Consider the following 25,322-nt stretch of genomic DNA (forward strand, 5'->3'; position numbering starts at 1 on the left):
TTGCTTGTGACCAGAACTCATTTGGCTCAGAGGGTAGGGCATCTGCAGTGAGACCCGGTGGCAGAGGTTTGAATCCTACCTGTGACAGTTGCTACACATGTTCCCTGCTTGCATGCGCTCTGCTTTCTTGTGTGTCACTGCTCTCCAGTGTGTCATTACACATACAGCCATCTTCAGCAAGCACTTCTGCTTCTACACCTCTTTTCAGCTCATCTTTTTGCTTCTTTGCCTCTTTTCAGCAGAAATTCTTCTGATTCACCTCTTTTCTGCCAAATGTTTAGCTTTTTCACCTCTTATCAGCACAATTCTAAGCAGCTTCTGCTAATTTCCCCACAATTGTCACTCTCTCCACCTCTGCTTTGTGTGAATGAGTTTGGTGCAGTGAGGTGAATCGCTGCCTTTAGACCAGAAGGGCCAGGTTCAAATCCTGCTCAGGGCAATGTTTTTTGTTTTTTTTTTTCAACTTTTTCAGCTTTTTTCAGCAGACATCTTCAGCGTTAAGGCATCCACACAGCATTTTCGCAGGAAATGCAAATTTTTCTAGTTTTTAATTTCTATTTCTTTCTTGCTACAGTTGTTTGATTTCAAACTGCTCTTATTTCTTCTTCCAGGCTACAACTGTGTCATTTCCATTGTTCAAATCTTGGTTTTCTTTCTCTAGACTGCTCTCATTTTCTAATTTCTTTTTGTGCTCAGCCTCCATCTATCTTCCACTTTCTCCCTTTCTTTCCCTCTACCTGTTTTTTCTTCCTCTGAATCTTTTTTCTTTCTCTTGTGTTATTCTAGCCCTCTTTTTGTCTTTAGTATCTTTATTTTTTCTCTTCTTCTGTCCTCCACTTTCTTTTCTTTCCCACTGTCATCCACTCCCCATCTTTTCTCTACTCCAATATCTTCTTCATCTCCCCTCCTCTCCTCTCCTCTCCTCTCCTTCTCATGCTTTGCGGTTAAAGCCACCAGGGGAAGTTCCACTAACACATCCTTACACATTCACATACACACATTCAAAGAGTCTGACTCCCAGCACTCTAATGGCCCCATTTAGACAATGTGTCGCATCAGCAAGTCGTATGGCTGAATAATGAGAAGAGGAGGAGGAGGAGGAGGAGAAGGAGGACAAAAGAAGATGATTCGTTTTCCACATCACTCCATCCAGGCAGCTGCTTCACCGTAAATGTTGTTCTGTTACACACACCATCAACGCTGTGACCCTGCGAGTGTGCGTGTGTGTGTGTCCATTCATCCGCACTACATGCTGGGCTGTATGGTCGTTGAGAAAAAATATGGCCTCCGGGGATTTTGCTGAAGCTCCTGTGTTATGTTTATGATGCGGCGAGAGAGAGAGAGAGAGAGAGAGAGAGAGAGAGAGAGAGTAATAATATACATTCATTATATCTCTCACCCTCAAAGAAACTATTCCTTGCTCTGTCTCTCTCATGTATTACCCAAAGTTGAAACTCACACTTTCTCTTTATCAAGTGAAATACACACACACAAGACTGAGAAATCTGATTCTCAGTCTCCCAAACAACAGGCATCTGCACTGTCTCATAAGTGATATATACTCCCTTTTAAACTCCACACACACTCCAAGCAGAGGTCTGACAGACAGAAAGTGCAGCTGTAGCTTTTTTTTTTGTTTTTTTTTAAAGTCATTGCCACCTTGTGTTTTTCACCACCAGCTGTTCAGGAGCTGATTGGTATTTATGAGCTACATTAACATTTTATATCTTATTTTATAATGTTTGTATTTTCTGGAGACGTAAAGATTTTTGCAGAGTCGGTTGTTTCCTTTGTGCGACACTGTCTCTGGTACTTGTGATGAATAACATAAAGTTCGTTTTTGGTGACTTACACTGACAATTTGCTTCCTTACTGGTATGTTGAAGGGCCATATGGCTGCTTTCGCATAGCCCATCAACTGCAAACTGCATATGCTTTACATTATTCATGTCTACTTTCCAATGTGTTGTAAAAGTTTTAAAGTTTGCTTCCAGAACATTTTTTTCGCCCTCATTTTACTGTAAAACTGTTGTTTTGTGGTACTGCAGTTGAAAAATGTTTTTCTAGCTTCTCTAGTCATTAAAAAGAAGAACATTTCCGTGCAAGAAATGCCTAAATTTTCTGTGTTATATTCACAGATTTGTTCCATGCTCTTTCTATGTCGCTCTGGGAGTTGGGGGGGTATTTTCCAACCACCAAAATCATGAATGCAGAACAGTTCAGCAGCCAGCCATCAATTCTCAGATGTCAAAATGAATTGAATGCATGTTCATTACCACTTAGTAGTAAGTGACAAAAAAACTACAGGCAAGATGGATTACCTACTGTATCTCAAGTAGCTTTTTTTTTTAAAGTCTCTGCATATGATTTTCATACATTACTGATATGAGCTGATGCCAGTGTTTTTGAAGGTTAGAAAACTTGCATCAGTCTTGCGTGGTGTACCAGAATTACAAAGTAATGGTGTACCAGATGATTTTTTTGTTTCATTTTTGTTTTCCCTTTGCTCTTAAAGCCCTCAAAACCCACAAGAGCATCAAACATTGTTTATTTGCATATTTTATGGTAAACGTGCGAAAAACTAAAACATCTGTGAGCTGAATTGAAGAGTCACAATGTTAAAGTGTTTAAATGATTTTGGACGGGTTATAGTTGTAGCATCATAAACACCCGCCTCTCCTTTGACCAAAATGATCTTAAACACAAAGAGACAAATAATATTCTGTATCTCCAGCACACGTTGTGATTTTACTCCTAAACATATCTGTTGGAGCTAATTTGAAAGTCGTCATGTTTTGCCTGCGTTGGACATAGAGCAGTGAATTTAGCTCATTTTTACGCCAGTCTGATGCTAATTTATTTTGGTGTAAGTTAGAAGACTGAGAATAGTCCCTGTAAGCACCAGTAACGATCACTAGGCTTTCAGTCCCACAGGTCTAGAGACCAGTTGATGACCCCCTGATGACCTCCAATTGCTATGGAAAAAATGTATAATCCCCAACTAGCTGGCAAGTGGTTGCTGGAAAGAGTGTACTGCACCAAACTCATAATGTACTCTCTGAGCGTTAGTGATACTTTCACTACTAATTACCAATTTGTGAGGCAAACCAGAAACTAGGAACGCTCCCCTTCAAAGTAAGTTGTGCCTTAGAATAGAATAGAATAAAATAGAATAGAAAGGCAGCACGGTGGCACGGTGGTTAGCACTGTTGCCGCACAGCAAGAAGGTCCTGAGTTCAATTCCACCATCAGGCTGGGGTCTTTCTGTGTGGAGTTTGCATGTTCTCCCCGTGTTTGCGTGGGTTCTCTCCGGGTACTCCGGCTTCCTCCCACCGTCCAAAGACATGCAGCTTGTGGGGATAGGTTAATTGGATAATCCAAATTGCCACTAGGTGTGAATGTGTGAATGAAAGTGAGTGCGAATGGTTGTCTGTCCCATGTGTTAGCCCTGCGACAGACTGGCAACCTGTCCAGGGTGTACCCCGCCTTTCGCCCTATGACAGCTGGGATAGGCTCCAGCGCCCCCCGCGACCCTGAAAAGGATAAGCGGATGGATGGAATAGAATTCAACTTTATTGTCATGTCACAAGTACAAGGCAACGAAATGCCCTATTGCTTATTGAATGCAAACAGTTTGTTTCTAGTTTGTCACACTTTTCACAGTTTGCAGTGTTTGCCGCTCTGCACACCTCTGCACTGCATACCTGTGACCTTCCAGTAACCACTTGCCAACTGGTCGGGGAATGTAAATTTTTCCCTCGTGGCCGGTGGTTGCCTCACGGTTGCTGACAGGTGTCTTGGCCTGTGTGACTGGGGCCTCTCTTTTTCATGCAATACTGCATTGACACATTTAATTGATCATCATGCTGGATGACTGACTTGATGACTAATTGCCTCATTGATCTGTTGACTGGCTAACAAGCTACATCCAAACTGGGCTTTTCACAATGCTGGCAGCAGTGCAACAATGCAATAATATGCATGTGTGAAAAGCTGTTATTTAGAGGTGTATTTGGCTGATTTGTGCCCTTAAATGTCTGTAACAAGAAGAGGAAAAGTGGTGCGCCCCTTTTCCATGTTTGTTTGTTTGGATAGTTCAGATTTAGAGCATCACATAATGAAGAATTACAACATCAAAGTACAAACCAAACAAGCTGCCGAGAGACAAAAATGCAGCGTTTAGTCACAAAATAAGCAGGCAGCAAAGAGGATGAAAAACTGAAGCACGGCCTTCATCTTGTTAAATACCAAAAAGCAGGAACTGAAAAGCTCTCTGAATCTCCCTTAAATAAAATGACCCCTAAAAGCTCTTCAGATGCTTTTAAAAAGCCCTCTGCTGTGAGCAGCAAAGAACATGTGTGAATAAATCCAACGTTCACTAGTTCAAATGTTCTGATGACTGATAAAATAGAAAAAGATAACTGTGAACCTGATGCTTTTTTTTTTTTAAGATTACATCACGTTGTTTCTTTTCTTATATGTCAAAGATGATTTTGAACACATGGTAGATCTTTTCATTGTGTTGACTGCCTCATGCATTTGCCCACTGCAAGCTAACTCGTTTCTACTGCACCATTGTTCAGGAACCAGAAATTGCCATTTTAATCACATGTGTCCGCTAATTAACATGTCAGACTAATACAATGCTGGACTCTCATTCACCAAAACTGAAGCACAGACTTGTTGGAAGGGCTGTACCACACGGCAACCATATTTATCACTAGCACACAGCTAGCAGCTACGCGTGTCAGTCGAAACACTCACTATTAAGCCTGAGGAAAATCCAACATGAGTGAGTTAAAAAACAAAGTTTAGTCCTAATGCAGTTATTAAAAAAGGAGTGATGGGCTCTAAAGACAAGACACATTTTTATGCCACATTAAAACACATTTTTTTCATGGTCTAAGTTGGATGTTTTAGCACGGGCACCTCAGGGGAATGACTCCCTTTTGCAGCCTGTCTCAAGTGACCGTTTGGCACTTCTTGTTGGCTTCATTTTCAGCACCTAGGCTGATATAACTGAAATAAAACAGAGCAAACTGATTTATTTAATATTTTGATTTAACAAACAGAAACTGCATCTTCTGTCTTCTGTTATACCGCATCAAATTTGATGAGAGTGCATTTCTCTTTTACATGTGATCATTAGTTCTCTTTTTAACAGCTTTGACTGATTTCCAGATTTCAGATGCAGAGTGGGAGGACATGTTGGAGGGCTTTGATGAGCGGAGTTACCTGAGCGCTCGGCGCTGGAAGCCCGGAGACGACCCGTACACTCTGTACGCTTTCAACCAGAGAGAGAGTGAACGCATCCCCAGTGATCGAGCCCTGAGAGACACTCGACACTACAGGTACAAAACCACAGAGTGCAGTATATAAAACGAACATGCACAAGTATAAATGACAACACACAGAGAAGTCTGACACAATACAACGTGTGTTGTGTTAAAGACGACAGACGAGCTTGAGAAAGTGCAGATTCTTTGTAGCAAAATGTTTCTGCAGCACCTGAAAGACAAACCTCTGGAGGAATCTATTTATTACAGGCAGACTCTACAGAGTTATGTTTAAATCTATCACAAGTTTGCATCCCTGCATAAAAGGAGAGCTTATCACACAAAACAAACTCATGTTGCCTGCAGGCATAAACAAACACATCAACAAACACACAACAACACCACAGATCAGCTTTTAGTATTACAGGTATGTGTGCGCACATAAGCGCGCACGCACCGAATTAAAGCAGCAACTCCTGGAGTTCGTAATGAATCCCCTATCTGTACTAAAACAAATTTAGATTATGGAACCAACACGTTTTCATAGAGAAACCACCAAATTACAATCCGCCTGTCCGCTAAGAAATTAAATTAAACCAAAATAGAAATCCTCTTAGCAGAGCGCCGTCTTCCTCTGTTGGAAAGACGCTCAGCAGGAAGATAAGGAGCTTGCCGCATTGACAGCAGCTCCCTACTTGTATATTTCAGGAGATAAAAACTTCCAGGCACTTGTAGAAGGCGTTCAGAGGTCCAGTGTTGTTGGTTGAGATCGTGTGGGATACACAAACACGGCTTTTTTGCTGAGATTCTGTTTCTATTAGGCTTTCAACAACAAAGCCACGTCTTTGCATTGATATATAATTTTTTTCTTTTTACAATTTTTTTTTTGAGTTTTGTTTCCTGGGTTTTTCTCACCCGGCCATAATTGATGTGCCTAGAAAGTCTGGGAGCAAAGTTTATCCACCCGACGTAGTTTCTAATGATTAACCCACACACTGGGTGGTCTGTTTGCTCCTTGATTTCAAAGCAGAACCAGCATTGCATCTAGTTTGCAAACTTTCTCTCGTGCTAAAAAAATAGTGCAAAATCTCTTTCTGACTGACGGAAATAACATTAAGCGAAGAAAAAAAAGCCATGCCAATGTTGAATCTGTCTTCATTTTAGATCAAAACAGTAAGTACCAAACTGCAGTACCAAAAGTTTTTCAGGAGTCTCTAAGCGGCAGTGAGATGCACTGGATCCACCTGAGTTGTGCAATATATCTTAGATCTTTAATTAAATCAGGGAATAACAGAAGCTGTGGGAACATAAAATGAAAAATGGAGTGAAAAGGATTTTTTTAACAGTTTATATATAGATTTATAGGTTTTTGCTATGCCCCCCCCTCTTTTTCCTAATTGACCTCAGTGACATGGAACTCTAATTATTGCTCCAGACCACATGGTCCCATAAATTAGACAGCATATCAGCTTCTTAGGTCCTTATGTAAAATCAAGCCTTAGAAATCTCGGTGTCGTATTTGACAGCTCGATGTCGCTCGAGCAGCATTCTAAGCAGCTGGTCCGAAACTGTTTTTATCATTTACGGAATATTTCTAAACCCAGACTAATGGTATCAAAGCTTGAACTTGAGATGATTATTCATGCTTTTATTTCTTCTCGTTTAGACTACTGTAATGGCCTTTTTACTTGTTTTAACAAATCAGCCTTAAATCGTCTTCAGACTGTGCAGAATGCTGCAGCACGTCTCTTAACAGGCACCAAGAGAAGATCGCATATCACTCCAGTCTTGGCCTCCCTTCACTGGTTGCCTGTAAATTTTAGGTTTCATTTTAAAATTTTAGTTCTAACCTTTAGGGCCCTACATGGTCAGGCTCCTCAATATTTATCTGACCTGCTGAAACCACATACATCTTCTCGGGCTTTAAGGTCATTAGATCAGAGACTGCTGGTGGTACCGCGCACTCGTTTTAAAACTCGTGGGGATCGGGCCTTTCAGACTGTGGCACCATGGTTGTGGAATTCTCTCCCACTGTCTCTTCGCTGCACGGACTCCATTGATTCTTTTAAGAAACAGCTGAAGACATTTGTATTTAGAAAAGCATTTGATTAATTTCTTCTTATGCTGTTTTATAGTTTTATTGTTTTACATTGTTTTATTTACTGTTATATTGTTTTTATATTCCCATTTCCTGTGTTGTAAAGCACTTTGTGATTTTTATCTGTGAAAAGCGCTATATAACTAAATTTTACTTACTTCCTTCAAACATCGGGGAAAACTTACTTGATAATGGATAATGGATTTGAGTGTAGCTTTAGGTCATGCCCTTCTATGCATCCAGTTGACAAATGTTCAACATGCTACTTTCTTCAGACATTCGTTATGCTGTTTAAGCCCCTTCAGCTTGCTTAAAGTGTGTCTACAAGCTGCTTTGCAACCCATCTTCATCCCAGTTCTGTTCTCTTTGAGGGTTTTGGTGCTGCTCATGGAGGGGCGTTGATGTCCCATACCACAAAACATGATTACAGATCGCAATCCTTTTCATTTTTTTCATGATTTTTTTTACTAGTATATGTATAGTATATTACTTCATAGTATATGAAGTACATGTCCAGCTTGAACATCCGTTGTCCTGTTTTGCACATGTGTATGTGAGCCAGTGTTTGCTGTGTGATTAACCTCCTAAGACCCGAACTCTTCCACAGCATGCATTTTTAATTTCTCTTTGATATTTGGGCATATTGGGGCGCGATGAATGTAAAAACAAAGAATTTTTTACCTTATTTTTGTTTTTAAGAAAAATGAGAGCCACATATGAGGATATTCGTTTAAAATTTTGATAGAACAGTAGCAGTATAATGTCCTTGTAAGTGGATATCAGGCCCTTGTAGAGCAAAATTAAGTAGTTTGGTCTAAATTACCCAAAATGTGATGTCCACATATGTGGACCCCAGGTCCTAGGAGGTTAAAGGTTACAAGGCAGCTCATGGTGACCCAGCTCCCTAAGAGGAAGCTGCATGTGGGTGTTTGTTGGGTGACTGTTGGTTTTGGCAGTCGTGCTGAACATGGTCATGTCCTGATTGGTTGCTGCTGCTGTGGCTGATGGTGATGAGCACAGCAGGTTACAACTTCACAGGCTATAATCTGTTAGCGTAGCCGGCATGTACATCACTGTGTGCGGATGTGTTTTGACGTGTGATGAGGAGATTGATGTCTGACTCAGTCATAGCTTGTCTGCTGCTTCCAACACTGACTGTGTGCGCGTGTGTGTCTGTGCACAAGTGTGAGTATTTCTGAGTGTTTATCCATATGTGCACGCTAATGTGTGTAAGTGCACATTGTGCCGATCGTTTGCATCATCTGCTGTGCTACCGGAGGAGGGAAATTCACTGTCGAGCTGACATAAGGCGACTGAGAAATGTGTGAGTTGTGTGTCTCATTGTGTGTGTGTGTTAGAAAAGTGAGAAGGATGTGTAGGAAGGGGGGACCAGGGATACGCTTACACATTAATCTGTTAGCAGGGAGGTAGGGGGCTGATGGTGCTCATTTATCTCATATAGGACAGCGAAGTGTGCGTGTCTGTCTGCACGCATGTGTGTGGATGGGGAGGGGGGTTGCTGTTATGTGATTATCTGTTAACTCAGTTACCTTGTAGCTGTAGATCACAGGAGCACTTGACAGGGGAAAATGAAGGCGCCTCATCCTCTTTTAGGATTGGAAAAAAGAAGAAAAACTGCAGTAAAATCTTTGACTGTAGCTACTGAGGTATTCTTAGAAACACCTTCTTTTCTACTGCAGAGTCATGGAGGTACTTCCTACACCTTGGCAGGGTTCCCAAGAGGAACTATTTGGCTTAAATTAAAGGTGGTGTGAGGGCTGGTGGGAAGGAAATTGGATAAGACAAGACAAACGGATATGGGAATGATGCAGCTGGGAACTGCGTGCCGTGTTTGAATGTTAACCTTATCTTAGGTGTTTGATTCAATGCCAAATATTTTCTGTTCTCACCTTTCACAAAAATAAGCACAGGTTTAACAACTTGGAGGTTTTGATACCATGGTGATGTATGCTTGTTCCCATTACTTCTATGTGCAGAAATGTAAAAAAAAAAAAAAATCCAAAACAGACAAGAAAAGCATTTCCATTTTGTCTAGTGAACATATTTATATGTTCAGAAATATTTCTGCTTATGCTGAAAATCAGTGGCCCCATCTAAAGAAACCAAGTCCAAGGAAATTGACTGACAGGCCATCTCTCTAAAGAAGCAACTCAGCAATGAACCTTGAAAGCTAAATAGAAAGACACAAAACCAAGAAGAATTTTAGATTACCACTCTAAAGGAAAGCACCAGAAGCGAAAACACAGCAGGTTTAGTGAAGCTGCTTCAGGTCTGTTATTTTCCCAGTGGGGCAAGGATAAGCTAAAGATTAGAGAAGCAAGCTTTTGACCTGAAGATGCTAGGTTCCATATTGCCTGCAGGCTTGGAGAGATCAGGAATCTATAAGATCCGTAACCCCTGATGGTAAGACTGTGGCTGCGACCACAGAGATGAATGCAGTGCAGTTGGAAATTGTACGATTTCCGAGTTTGTGTATACAGGGGGTAAATGTGTCGGCAAGAGAGATGCAGTTGGTAAACTATAATAGATGATTACTTAATATATGATTGCAAGGTGATGGAGTGGTTAGCACTATTGCCTCACAGTGAAAAGGTCCTGGGTTAAAATCTGGGTGCTTGTAAGTACCCCACCTCTTACCCCGGTCCCAGCTGGTTGCAGCAAATGGTTGCTCCTCCCTGAGCCTGATTCTGGTGGAGTTTTCTTAATGGTAAAAGGATGTTTTTCCTTCCTGGTGTCACCAAGTGCTTGCTCAGATGCGGTCGTGTGATTGTTAGGGTTTTATCTCTATTATTGTAAGGTCTTTACCGCACAGGATAACGTGCCTTGAGGCAACAGTTGGTGTAATTTGGCATATATAAATAACATTGAACTGAAAAGTATTTTTGAGGTTGGGCTGCTTTCACCAACAATGCCAAAGCCTAGCACTGAAAACTAAGGCTACTCAATTAGCCCTAATCTTCAATTAACCGGAAGGCAAAAAGCACAGTGACAATTATTTCATGATCTTGAGTATTTAACATCATTAATTATGAACTCACTGAATTTATTAAAAACGTAATAAATGAAAAATGTGGTGGCTGATTCAGTTCAATCTTTGACCAAAGTCTGCCTTGGTAGAGCCACCTATACCTGCTGATCTCTTCAGCAGGATGTCTGCAGATGCAGACAGGGGCAACAAGAGGCCAAGGAAGCAGCTGACTTAGCCCAAGTTGACACCATTGCAACCACGAGCTTTTCATCCTCGAGGTTTAAAAAGGGAAGCTGTGTTCTTTATTTATAAGGTTTTTAGCAAAAACAAAAAAGAAAGAGGTCACAAAACAGTTGCAAAAGGGTAATTGTTTCATTCCTGTTATCTTATTTTCATAATCACTAAAAGCCAAAATTATAATTGAAATTAAAATCTGATTAAACAGCCAGCTCTACTGAAGGTAACTCTGGGCTACAGTGTGGTTAGTATATTTTATACATTAATTTTGCAGCTGTATGAATCTCACATTGATCCTCAAGCTGTTTGTTGTTTGTGTCTGTGCGTTGCAGAGTCACTGCATTAAGAACAGTGGTGTTCAGGTTGGTAGGGGGTCCAGAGAGGTGTGGAAAACAATTTCTTTTGAAGCAGTGTTTTGTATATTTATTTATTTGTATTTTTGAAGGGAAGGCAGGATGTCCAGGTTGTTACTGCGTATGGGGGGAGTGCTTCTGTCTCTATCTTGTGTTTGACGGTGGAACAGTGGAGTGTATGCAAGAGGAAAGAAATGAGAAGAGAGCTACAAACAGCTTAAGCAAAGATAGGAAGATAGAAGAGAGAAGGTGATAAGAGAAAGAGGAGGAAGAAAAGTCAAGTGGAGATTAGGGAAGGGAGAGAAGGGGAAGTGGTAGAGGAGGAGACTATAGGGGAGATGGGGGGAGATGCCACAAGCTGCTGAGAGGAGAGATAATTGCCACATGCAGAGCTGAGGAAGCTGTGTATGTGTTGGGGTGTGTGTGCTTGTGTGCGTGTGTGTATAAACCACTCCACTTCAGTGCGCTGCTATTATCTCGGTGAACAGGGGAACCTCCCTCTGTCTGCTCTCCGGCAGACAGTCTATAAGCCCAACAGCCGCTTCGCTGCAGGGATTAGATCCAAGTAGGGAGACAATGGGCTGATACAGTACAGGGAGGAAACATGTCCTACAGTTATGCACAATAGGTTGATATGGCAACAGGAAGTGTGTAAGAAAAATGTTTTAATGCGTGAGTAGACAACAAAAAGTGATGTTCAGTGCAAGACAAGTTGTTAAAAAACAAACTTTTATGTATTGAAGAAATATCGAAAGCACTTTTATCAACATGCCATAGAGAGAAATATCATCTGTATATACTGTCTCACTATCTTCAAATGCAGAAAATATGCATAAATATATTTTACACATTTTGTTCCACTGACTTCACTTTTATACACTATTTGTCAAAACTATTCGCTCGTACGCCTTCACACTCATTTGAGCTGAAGTAGCATCCCATTCATAATTCATAGGGTTTAATATGATGCCGGCCCACCCTTTGCAGCTTTAACTCTTCTGGGAAGAGTTTAGGGGTGTGTTTATGGGAATTTTTGCCATTCTTCTAGGAGTAGTTTCGTGAGGTTAGACACTGATGTTGGACGAGAAAGCTTGACTTTCAGTCTCCACTCTAATTCATCCCAAAAGGGTTCTGTCGGGTTGAGGTCAGGATTTTCTGCAGGCCAGTAATGTTCTTCCACATCAAAGTTGCTTATCTATTTCCTTGTGGACCTTGCTTTTTACACTGGTGGGCAGTCATGTTGGAACAGGAAGGTTTCCATCCCCAAATTTTTCCCGCAAAGTTGAGAGTATGAAATTGTCCAAAATGTGTTGATATGCGAAGCATTAAGAGTAACTTTCACTGGAACTAAGGGGCCTGAAAAACAACCCCACACCATAATACCCCATCCAACTTTACATATTCATACAAGTACCGTTCTCCAACTGCTAAACCCAGAGTCATCCATCAGATTGCCAGATGGAGAAGCCATGAAGCTCTCTGCACACTGTTCTTGAGCTAATGTGAAGGGCACATGATGTTTGGAGGCCTGTAGTGGTTGAATCTGCAGAAAGCTGGCGACACCTGCGCACTATGCACCTCAGTATCCACTGAAAGTGGAACTGTGTGTGGAACTGTGGAATATTTATTAGTGAGGAAATTTCATGACTGGACATGCTGCACAGGTTCATGTTTTGTTTTTATTTATTTTATTTATTTTATTTTTTAACCAGTGTTTTTCTATATCACAGGAAGTATTTTTATTTCTTTTATTTCTTTTCTTTTCTTTTCCTTTCTTTTTCTTTTTTTTTTTTCATGCGTTTTAGGTTAAAAGACCTCACCATGTGGTTGAAAGAATGTTGGAAACATTGTTTGGCTGTCTGTTGAATATCCTTTCCTTTAGTTTCTCACATGGAGCAGCTTCCTTTAGATTTTTCGTACATGATCTTTTTATTAATTAGAACAAAAAATAGAAACACAAAATACCAAAGGGCTGATTGTTTGGAAATTAAGTTCAACATGCAGGCAACAAAAAGTGTCTGAAAGCATTTTGGATGCAGAAATGCTGCATTATACTTACATTGCAGTTTTGCTGTTAAACCATGACCATTTTTGACTATGGACACACTTTTACTGTTGCAAAGGTATTTTTTGGGTTTATTTTTGCACAAGACAAGATTTATTTAAGTATTTTAGGTCAAACTCCTGCACGTTTGCTTTATTTTGTTACCTGAAAAATTTAAAATACAGTATTATGACAAGCCCTCTGCTGTCTTGGAAGGAGTTACAGCCTCCTCTTTAAAAGGTCATCCTCCAACTCACCCATTTGGTCACTGCCCTCTTGTCTGTTATGTACTTGACACAAACCGTCTTTGGTGATTACTTTTTTGTTAGTTTATCTTCCTATTTCTATTATACTCATTTGTCTGTGCTGTCAGTTATCAGGCAAGGCCCTAGGGAGAAATAATGGTATTAAAGTGGTTCCACAGTCAGCCACATTGAAGCTGGTGTAAAAACATTAAAAATGTGTAAAACTATCATCCTTTCTGTCCTCTGAAGCACATCTGAACAACACACACTGCGTAGCACACAATTTGTCATTTTCTTTGTTTTGCCTCAGTGGAAGATGTGATAACGCTCCAGTGTTTTGTTGTTACTGCTCCAAAATGGAGGCATCTCTCCTGCAACCAGACAGTGCTGCAGGGAGAAAAAACCCAACAGTCCATTCAGTCACTTACTAATTATTTGATTACATTTTGACCCTGTGATGCTCAAACACTTATTACTAACTAGATCATGCAGTCGTTCAGCACTGCCCTGCCTGTGCGTGTGAACGTGTGTGTTACATGTGCACACTGGCGTCAGTGTCCTTTCACACTCAGTCGGCTACTTAGTCATATTTCCATGAATCACAACAAGCAGCTAAACATTAATCACTGTATTAGCTCTGGTGCCTCCCACGCTAACACTTGTCATCCTTCTCAGATCACAAGCCTCGAAAATACACAAAGAAAAAATCCCTCTGAACTCTGACACTAAATGATTTTTATTATCTCTTGTCAGGCTTGCTTATTTGATTACCTGCTCTGGTGATGAATGATCAGAGTCTGGTATCAAAAGCAGATGGAAGAAACATAAAACAACCTCGAGGCTCACATTTTCTTTATATCGATGTTCTACGAAAATGCTCGGATGTGGAGAAAAAAAAATACAGGTCTGACCTCCAAAAAGTATAAACACCACCCACTGCATTACTTTATTTGCTTCTTCCCAGTAAGCACAGATTTGGTGATTTGTAACACATTAGATGTCTAGACTTTTAAAGTGGAAGCACTTGACTATAATATCATCAGTCTTCTTGCAGACCTTCAAATAACCGCCTACTGGTTAGATTTATTGGTCATTCATGTAAGTCAGGTGGTGTGTCCATTGACAAAAAACTGAAGTTTTCTTGTTGATTGAATATTATCCTTTCAACCAATCAATCGAGTTTACAGAGGGTTGATGTTTTTGTTGTTGGCATGAGTTTTGCACTGGACAAATGTCCCTGCAATAATAGATACAGAGATAATGCAGAGACAAACACAACAATTATATGATCCCCCCCCAAGCTCTTTGGCGACTGTGGGAAGGAAAAACTCCCTGTTAACAGGAAGAAACCTCCAGCAGAACCAGGCTCAGGGAGGGGCGGCCATCTGCCGTGGCCGGTTGGGTGAGAGAAGGAAGGCAGGATGAAACACATTCTGTGGAGGAGATTAATAACAAGTACTTGTTATTTAAATTATTGTAATCATTAGGTTGCAAAGCAAAGTTACAGATGTTGTACATTTTATGCTGGGTAACAAAAAAAGTATAAAAGAATGAGTATATAGTTTATTTATAAAAACCTGATTTTCTTGATGAAATGTGGAGGATGAGTTCAGTAGCCGCACAGCCTGAGTGTGTTAAAAAGCGTGGTACTAGGGTGATAAGTCCTTTTCCTACTCCTGGCTCCTTATCTTTCCATCTATGGTGTATGTTTCTTGTATAGTTGTGTCCCAATACAGGGAGTGCAGAATTATTAGGCAAATGAGTATTTTGTCCACTTCATCCTCTTCATGCATGTTGTCTTACTCCAAGCTGTATAGGCTCGAAAGCCTACTACCAATTAAGCATATTAGGTGATGTGCATCTCTGTAATGAGAAGGGGTGTGGTCTAATGACATCAACACCCTATATCAGGTGTGCATAATTATTAGGCAACGTCCTTTCCTTTGGCAAAATGGGTCAAAAGAAGGACTTGACAGGCTCAGAAAAGTCAAAAATAGTGAGATATCTTGCAGAGGGATGCAGCAGTCTCAAAATTGCAAAGCTTCTGAAGCGTGATCATCGAACAATCAAGCGTTTCATTCAAAATAGTCAACAGGGTCGCAAGAAGCGTGTGGAAAAACCAAGGCGCAAAATAACTGCCCATGAACTGAGAAAAGTCAAGCGTGCAGCTGCCAAGATGCCACTTGCCACCAGTTTGGCCATATTTCAGAGCTGCAACATCACTGGAGTGCCCAAAAGCACAAGGTGTGCAATACTCAGAGACATGGCCAAGGTAAGAAAGGCTGAAAGACGACCACCACTGAACAAGACACACAAGCTGAAACGTCAAGACTGGGCCAAGAAATATCTCAAGACTGGTTTTTCTAAGGTTTTATGGACTGATGAAATGAGAGTGAGTCTTGATGGGCCAGATGGATGGGCCCGTGGCTGGATTGGTAAAGGGCAGAGAGCTCCAGTCCGACTCAGACGCCAGCAAGGTGGAGGTGGAGTACTGGTTTGGGCTGGTATCATCAAAGATGAGCTTGTGGGGCCTTTTCGGGTTGAGGATGGAGTCAAGCTCAACTCCCAGTCCTACTGCCAGTTTCTGGAAGACCCCTTCTTCAAGCAGTGGTACAGGAAGAAGTCTGCATCCTTCAAGAAAAACATGATTTTCATGCAGGACAGTGCTCCATCACACGCGTCCAAGTACTCCACAGCGTGGCTGGCAAGAAAGGGTATAAAAGAAGAAAAACTAATGACATGGCCTCCTTGTTCACCTGATCTGAACCCCATTGAGAACCTGTGGTCCATCATCAAATGTGAGATTTACAAGGAGGGAAAACAGTACACCTCTCTGAACAGTGTCTGGGAGGCTGTGGTTGCTGCTGCACGCAATGTTGATGGTGAACAGATCAAAACACTGACAGAATCCATGGATGGCAGGCTTTTGAGTGTCCTTGCAAAGAAAGGTGGCTATATTGGTCGCTGATTTGTTTTTGTTTTGTTTTTGAATGTCAGAAATGTATATTTGTGAATGTGGAGATGTTATATTGGTTTCACTGGTGAAAATAAATAATTGAAATGGGTATATATTTGTTTTTTGTTAAGTTGCCTAATAACTATGCACAGTAATAGTCACCTGCACACACAGATATCCCCCTAAAATAGCTAAAACTAAAAACAAACTAAAAACTACTTCCAAAAACATTCAGCTTTGATATTAATGAGTTTTTTGGGTTCATTGAGAACATGGTTGTTGTTCAATAATAAAATTATTCCTCAAAAATACAACTTGCCTAATAATTCTGCACTCCCTGTAACATTACATGTTTCCAAAGGGTTCTGATCATTTCACATGTTTCTGTGAGATCATCCACTGACGGTTGTGTGGTGGTGATGTAGATTTGTTTCTGTTCATCAGTCTTAGTCAAATAAACCAGATTGCATCCAAAGTCTACCTATTTTTTTGCTCACTGTGTGCAGCATTGCAATTCTAGGAATCATGGCTTCAAACGAAAGCGTCTGAAGCCCACTTGTTATTCTGAGCAAAGATGAGTTCTCTCAATATCGAATCCTGGCTCAGTTACAGGTTTTGAGGGGGCAGTTCATAGCACTCTCAAACACTTCATGGCAACTGGATCAGTTGTACCCAAAGCACGATCGGGCAAACTAAAAGACCTTGCACAATCAGAGGATCAATAACACAAACATTGTTCACTAAGATACAAAAAAAATCACCTTCATCTCAGAAAAAAGATTTACTAAATAAAGAATGGAAGAACTTTGATGGTTTAATAATGAGGAATAATTGATATAAATGTTAGATTTCATTTGCAAGAGATTCGCAATTTGCATAATTTTATTGTATATTAAATTATATATGCAAAGACATGCAGTTAGTGGGGTTAGGTTTCTGGATTGGTGCAAAAGGTACCCCGCCTCTCACCCTTTGTCACCTAGGAAGGCTCCAACCCCCTTCTGACCCTGAATTGGATAAGCGGGAGGAGGGATGGATGGAATAAGTTATATTCATAACGATATTATATTTTATTAACTGTAACTCTGTGTTATAGTCACTGAGTTATTATTCTTCATTAGAAATATAATATTGTTTCTTTCATCATTAGAAATATCTACGCAACATTTTTTCCCCCCTAATGTTAGGCTTTAAGTAGCAAAGATGCTAATATGCACCACATGTTTTAAAGTACTTTGAGGCAGGTTCCTGTGTCCTCCAATGTTCCCAGTTTATCCTGAATTCCAGTCCAGGATGTTCCCCAGTCAAAAAACACCAGTGGTTCCTCTTAAGTGTGCCACTGTTTACACTGGGTCTAACGAACAGCACAAACCACAGCAGAAAGCTCTCTGTGAGGCGAGGAAATCCCCTTGGTGTATTGTGGGTAATCTGCTGATGTGGAACCTGAGCTGCGAAGCACCCCGGTGCTCTACAACAGCGCAGAGTGACAGTGATGCTAAGCAGCTTTACCACAGCTAGCGTCTCAGCTAACCGTCCTGCTCTGTCTCTGAGATGAATGTGTGTCGAAACAATCACCGAGCAGACGACATTACAAGTGTATCTGCTCTGATACCTGATTAGATTTGTTTGACTTTTCTTTAGCCTCTGTGCTTTTGGATTCTGCCCTTTTTTTTTTATCCCAGCTGCTGCTTTTCTTTGGCATCTTTTGCTCTGTTGATGAGTGCAGAGAATTACGGGGATTTACATTATGAGAAAAATACGCTGCATGTTTGAAACATGAGGCAGAGCTGCGCCTTGAAATAGACTGATGGTGGATTTGAGTGAAGCTCTGATGTCTCATTGATTTCACCTCTTAAATCCACTTTTCAGCTGTGAAGGTGAGATGCAGAAGAAGAAGAGGAAGCAGATTAAAAAGTTTTTAAGTCCTCGTATATTTTGGGCATGAATGGTAAAATGTAAAAAGCCGCCCGGTCTGAAACACACAGTGGCTGGTGTTGTGTTTTGCACTGCTGCATCTATTGTGTTATTTTAGTGTTTCATGTCTCTCAGATAAAGCAAGCTGAAGAAAAGTGTTGTAGCTATAAAAGTGCTGCGTAAATCTCATCACAACACTACAAGTTAAGCCAAAACTGATTATATCTTCTGAACCCCCAAACCCATCTGGAGGTTTGGAAGATTATAAACAGGAAGAAGGGAAATCATTACTAAAAGATTAATTGCGATTATGCAATAAAAAAATAACTCTTTCCTTTTGGGCTAGGTTAATTAAATTGCTTGTTGTGCAGCACTGTTTTTGGGTTTAATTGTGCCATAGAAATAAACTGACTTGACAAATTTACTTGATTTAAGTCAACCAATGGGGGATGCAAGGAAGTATACCTTTGTTTTAGGTCATTTGATTCCCAATCATTGGTAGTAGATTACAGTGGGTCCAGAATTTGTGGGAGTACGTTTGGATACATATGCTTTTCATATCAGGTACAAATGGTTTGTTTTCAGTTCTCAAACTTGTCAGACTCTTTGGTTGGTTCTCACAAAAGAACAAAAAAGAACCGTAATTACCCGTGAAACACACACACACTGATGGAGGCAGTTCTATGCATGTGCATAGAGCTTTCTTTGAGCTTAAAAAAAGGATTACATAGAATGTGATCTTTTTGGCTATTCCTCCTTAACCCAAGCGCAGAAATACACAAGGGTGAGCCAGAGGATCAAGCTGAGTGACAGTTTGATTGAGCTTTTATACAGGTGCAGTGCTTGATTGGAACACAGGAGTCAGGCACTGGTCAATTCAGCCATGGTGGAAGGCTAGATGAAGGATAGACAATGAAAATGATGAGCTCAGCAGGAGCTAAATGGAGGAACCAATCAGGAATAGGGTCTTATACATAATTAATTTCCGTGCAAGATAAAATAGTTCATCACGCTGTGAGGGGTTGGAACATAATGACCTAGGACTGGAAGAGATCTCAACACTCTGGCTGATCTGTAGATGGAAAAATGAAAACCTGACGACAGGATCGCATCGATAAATGTACAGTTCAGCCTGGCCTTCTTGTGACCTGCACACCAGTGTAACCAATCAGTATTAAAAACAAATTAATTTAATTTCATGCTCTGAAATATGGTAATTATGATATTATTTGATAGTTAACTGCAGAATTTATGTAATATCTACCTACACAATGTGAATGGGGCCACATAATGGCACAGTGTGTGTGTGTTTGTGGATTTGTGTGTGTCACAGGGGTTGCGGCAATCATCGATTGGTCCAGTCACGTATTGATCCATCTTCATCGATTGGCTGGTGTAAGTGCCTGTCAACCATCCTGTCACTGCCACTCCTCACATGAAGGATTGCTGTTACATCCACTACTTGTCGTCCTCCTGTGCTGAGCATGTGTGTGTATTACTCTTGTGCTGTGCAGCTCCTTTTCTCTTCTTTTTCTGATCATTTTCTCCTCTCCTTACCTTCTCCATCTCCTTCCCCCCTTTTACTTCTCTCCGCCATTTTCTCTCATTTCTGCTTCAGGCCATATCTAAATTGAGCTGGACCCAGAGAACAGTCAATACTGCCTGATCCCTGCAGATGTGTGTTCTGTGTGTGTTGGGTTTTTTAAATTTTAAAGTAAAAGATGGACGGAAAAAAGGAGAAGAAAATGGAGGCATAGAGTGTGTTTGACAGTTCAACACAGAACCTCATGGGGTGCACAGTACATGCATCCAGAGGGGGTGTAAGGATCTTAACTTCGGGTCAGAAATCTTTTTGAATATTACCTGATAACTGCACCATTTCCCAGTCATTAAGTGTACAATTAATATAACACCCACCTACACACACACGCGAGTTGAGAAGGAGTTTTATTGCAGTTTGGAGCTGCTGGGCCTCTGTTCTCTAAGCAGCATGCAGAGTTCACTAATAACTTTCAGCAGAGATGGAAAAAATAAAGCAAGCATGCAGAGGCTGATGGACAGATTAAACACATACATCATAAACATGCATCAACTAATGAGCGAGTTAGGGATTGAATGAGCAAATAATTGAGTGAAGCGATTAACAAGATCAGATGAATAATTAACAAATGAACAGGGGAGAGGGAGAAGTAAACAACAGGAAAATGAACACAGGTGACGGAGCAGACGCCCGAGTGCACGAAACGTTGAACTAATCAGATTCTCAAAAGCGTCAGACTTCCAACACCTTTCAATTCTCACACTGCTGTGCTGGGGTGCGCTGAAACGAGATGAAACAGCTGGCAACGAGCAAGCCGCGCCTCCACAGAAATCAACCCCATAGGTTTCTACAAGCTGTTACTCCAACCTGTAGTGATATTTTTAAATGAAGTGACTTCTAGCTGCCACATGTAAAATGTATTGTAACCTTTAAAGCTCCTACTTCAGAGTCATAGTGTGTGACGAGGATCTAATGAACATCAAGTTTGATGCATCTGGACTGTAAATTCAAATTCAAATTCAAATTTGGGACCTGGTATACACAGCCACTGTTTCTTCCTCTTTCTTGGCAAACTCATAACAGCCGGAGGATACATCACCCAAGCAAGGCGTTCTATTGCCAATTTAGCTTAACTTGGGATTTCAAAAACAAAGTTTTCTTCAATAATTTCATAAAAACTACTTATTCTTCCTCCTAAACAATAAAAACATAACCAACAATTAATAACAAGGAGATAATGAATCCAAACAATTGTCTCAGGGCATGAAGTGGTCTGCTTTTCAGTTAACACCAAGACAAAATTATTCACTAATTACTGAATATCCAAAAAAACTGAAACAAGACAGCGTGCATTTCATTGCTTTGTCCTGGTAGTTTTTTTCAGCATGTTAGAATAAATGAATAACATTTCTTGCAGCTTTTACACAAAACAACCTTGATTCAAAACCTACAGGCCTCACTTGACCTCTGTGCTTATATACACCTGCACCAGGAAACCAACAGGTGACCCTCTCCAAGTCGAGGTCAGCTGAGTTGTTATCGCTGAGTTGAGCCAGCTGTCTGAGACCTCGAATGCTAACAAGTGCTCCTTCCTCCTCATAAGCTCACTTCTGTTTAACTTGCACACAGAGGCTGCACAGAGTAGAAGAACACACACATAGGCATACTTACAAAGTTTATGTATCCAAACATGCACAAGTAACATGCATGTAAAGTCACACTCAAACATGCACACAAAATGCAGACAAACACACAACACAGATTTTTCACTTGGCTCGATTGTAATGATTACAGCATTTCAGCCTGAATTTCTTTCCTCCTTCTGGCTTTTGTCGAACAACTGCAATATGTTCCAGCTCAGCATGATGAAGTGTGCAGAGACAAGCCTGAACAGGCTCGTACAGATCTTTGTGCGTGCGCGCGCGCACACACACACACACACACACACACACACACACACACACACACACACACACACACACACACACACACACACACGATCTCTCTCTACTTTTTTTTTTGAAGCAGCCTAAGTAGGACTACCGTTAAATAACCTATTAAATTAAACTTTTGTATAGCTCCCCAAAGTGTATTTTTCATATGTGCTAAATTTTTTATAGCTCAAATCCCAAATTCTGTATAAGGGACCTAAAAATTTTTTTTAGCATGAATGCAGTTTTAGTGAGAATTGTATAATTTCTTATCGTGTATAAAATGCAGGGATGATGCTCTTTAAATTAGGTTTATAACTCTCAGAGCCACACAAATGTACTGTTTGCCTTCTGATTATAAATAGAGTGCACTGAGGCCTGTGAGACAGGTGTGTAGAAGAGGGAACTGCTAGTGAAAAAAGTTCCACTTCTACATACCAGCAGCAAAACATTTTTAAAAGGTTTCACCCTGCGATGACAACAGAATTCGCCTGAAACATGTTCAAGATTTTTACTTTTCTGAGCTCAGATTTATAAGACACATGGAGCCCTAAGCTATATATGGCCCCAGTAATCACCAGTTTATGCCTCAGAACTGCTCAAGGCAAAGATAGTCTGTGCACTAAGTACACACAGTATACTAAATATACCGTACATGCACATTATGCACAATGTACACACAGATATAAAGAAAAAAAAGAAGAAGAAACAACTCTTTAAACATTAAGTGATTAAATAAACTAACAAAGCACAGAGGGTGAACGTACAGGGAGGGAGCGGGTGTGTTTTCCTTGTTTGAAGTGATCAATAATGACAGCTAGAAGTACCCAGAATGCAGATGGATCATCGTGGCCTCTAACGTCGGAGGTCGACCGTTCATCAGCTCAAATCGAGCGTGATGAAATATATCGCTGTTCTAGCCGAGTGAAACATCACCTCACGTTACATTACATTTAGCTGACTGGCTTTTAAGTGACTCGCTCGAGCGTGAAGACTTTGTCAAACACAAGTTAACACCCACACAAGGATGTTGAAACAAATACAGCAGGCTCCCAGTTGTGTTGTTACTTGTTAAGCATCAGGAACTTAGTAGGTGCTCTTGTTTTTTTTAAGCAGAAAAAGGCTTTACATGGCTCTAGAGAAAGGATTTCAGGGGTCACAGGTAAAACATAAAGTCGATTGAACTCTTGAACACAAAAGGCTTTGAAAACAGTAAGAACTGGGTTTATTTAGACAGTTTAGTTCAAGGGGGCGGGGTTAGGTTTGGGTGATTTTCTTCTATTGAACTTCACTTGAAGGTATATCAGTAACAATCTGATATAATCTGCATTAGAAAAAGAGACTGTCTGAATTGTTATTTATAACAAAAAGAGAGATTTGTTTTCATTGGAGCTTAACAAATTTGTGTATTCTACCAAGATCCAAAATGAGTTGCATTGTGATCATTTGATATTGAGTGTATATTTGTAGATTTCAGGTACCATGTTTAAACTAAAAATTCGATGAATGAATCACAGTTTGGACTGAAAAAATATAGACAGAGTAGAATGAGGGTCAAGATTTGAGGCCTGGGCTTTTACTCTACAGCCACATTGAGGGGCTGATCATTTTCAGTCAGAGGCAGACGGTTCAGGACTGTTTGGCAGGCAGATCGGAGGCTCTCTGGCACATGGCTGTCCGCCTCCAATTTGATCCATTCAGAAGCTCTGAGATCATGAATCACACTCTAACCACAGAGCTGACCAGCAGACGGCACTTTTACCTTGATATATGATACAGTTTTTGCCCACAGAGATACTTCGGGCAGGTACACAAGCTTTGGAAGGCAGACGGTTTGTGCACAAAAAGGCAATATGTTAAAAACTGATTGTTGGTCGTCACATTGTGAGACTGTTGTTTTTCCCAGCATGCTCCTGGGTTCCTATAACCGGGCACTGTTATCAAATAAGGTTTTTTGGGGCACTTTTATCTTAGAAGAATGTTTTCCCATTCCAAAAGAGTAAGAAAAATATCATTTAAATGGTTTCTGGTGATTATATACAGTATTTGTAAATCGACATGTATGTATAACAAGCAAAAAAATTGTCTCTGCAGGAATATTTATATATGAAAACACAAAGCAGAGATTAGTATTGCCTTTTACAAGGAATTACTTCTGCTTACAATTACTTTATTAATGTTTTTATGTAACACTAATCCCACCCAGAACTGCATCGTCATTTAATCCCATTTGGTCCGACATGGTGATTACCACAATTACCAAAGTCCATCTGGATAAAGAGAAAAGAAAAAAAATACAGCTCCACTAGAAGTGTGTAGATTAGATCACATCAGATTAGTGGCAATAACTTCAATACTGTGCAAGTATTCAGATATAATCTGATAATGAAATGTATGTTTTTCCCTAAATTAAAATTTTTTGCAACACTGATCATAAAACCCCCCAATTTCATCCATTGTATAAAGATCATCCTTTTTTAATCTATCTTTAGAAAAACAAATATATTTACATGAAAAATGTACTTCAAAAATTCAAAGCATGAGCAGAATTGCTGAAATGACCACTTTGAACCATACAAGGCAAACCTATTTAACTTTAAAATTTTACACTACTTTAATTAAAATGTGTTAATGGGAATAAACATAATGTGTCACACGTGAGCAGTTATTCCCACACAACTGGTTTATCTCAAATATGGCGCCTTCTCATTATTTTTGACTCACTATTTGTTAGAGAAGCGATATTAGCAGTGACTTCTTCCACAGAAAGAAAGCAACAGTATGAGGACCTGTGCAGTCAGCGTGGTTAGACTAGCAGCCCACTTTACTCATGGTTTCACATCTTTGCTAATCTTATACAAAGGTAAATAAAAACATAACCTGAGCAACAGTAAACATAATAAACATAGACCAGCTCATAATGGACAGCAAAACCAGGGAATATAGGGTCCATGTTCAAATGTGGATTAACATGTATAAATGTATATAGCTGGATCATATTGTTGATGATTTCACAAAAATTTGTAGAGCTGATGCTTCGATTGGTTATCACAGAAGCATAACCACAAAGTCAGACCTACTCGTGAGCAAAATGATAAATCTGGCATCCTCCAACCAGGAACAGGTTGAGAATGATGCTCCGATAATAAGAAAGGTATGTCAAGAGGGGAAGATCAAGATTGTCAAGAGGTAATTATGTGTACCATGAATGCTGGCAAATGGATGTTGTTTTAGTTGTAACAATGTTTGTCCATTCCAAATATGATCTTATCATTTATATGCTCTTATCGTCTATTCATTGACATTCACTGAATGTTCTTTTTTGTGCTGCAGCACATAAAAGAACATTCAGTGAAACAAAGTACTTTTCAAAACAATCGTGTTGGATTTTTCTGCTGACTTATTAATTGACAGGAAACAGATAAACTCATGTTCTCTGTCCTTCTAACATAAATGGGTAGAAGACGTAATTCATAAAATAAAGTAATAACTGATTACACTGCACTGAAAATATTATTCAGCGAGTGTCTCAGGGTGTCGAAGGGGAGACTTCTTGGAGCTAGGGACAGGGTGAAACTTTAGTTCAGGTAAATAAAAGGCTGCATTGTCATTTCAAACATTTGTATGCATGGTTTATGCACAGATTGATGCCTCCGCACTGTTTGTGAATGAGGTCCATTATAATTCATGTGGGTTTTATTAATGTAAAGACACAAGCTTGATTCTATGTTGTTATATT

General features: G+C 40.2%; 1 protein-coding gene across 2 annotated transcripts in view; it reads left to right on the plus strand.

Annotated features, from left to right (window-relative positions):
* galnt14 (UDP-N-acetyl-alpha-D-galactosamine:polypeptide N-acetylgalactosaminyltransferase 14 (GalNAc-T14)) overlaps nucleotides 1-25,322 on the plus strand; it is a 266,824-nt gene that overhangs the window by 51,267 nt on the left and 190,235 nt on the right. For both annotated transcript variants that reach the window (XM_085383098.1, XM_085383097.1), the window contains exon 2: nucleotides 5,182-5,351. In XM_085383098.1, coding sequence (XP_085239224.1) covers nucleotides 5,182-5,351 — 170 coding nt within the window. The remainder of the gene's footprint in view (nucleotides 1-5,181; nucleotides 5,352-25,322) is intronic.

Source organism: Rhamphochromis longiceps, linkage group LG15 (assembly GCF_057381845.1).
Source record: "Rhamphochromis longiceps isolate RC_006_pf linkage group LG15, R_longiceps_female_GT1.1, whole genome shotgun sequence".
NCBI classification, from domain to species: domain Eukaryota; kingdom Metazoa; phylum Chordata; class Actinopteri; order Cichliformes; family Cichlidae; genus Rhamphochromis; species Rhamphochromis longiceps.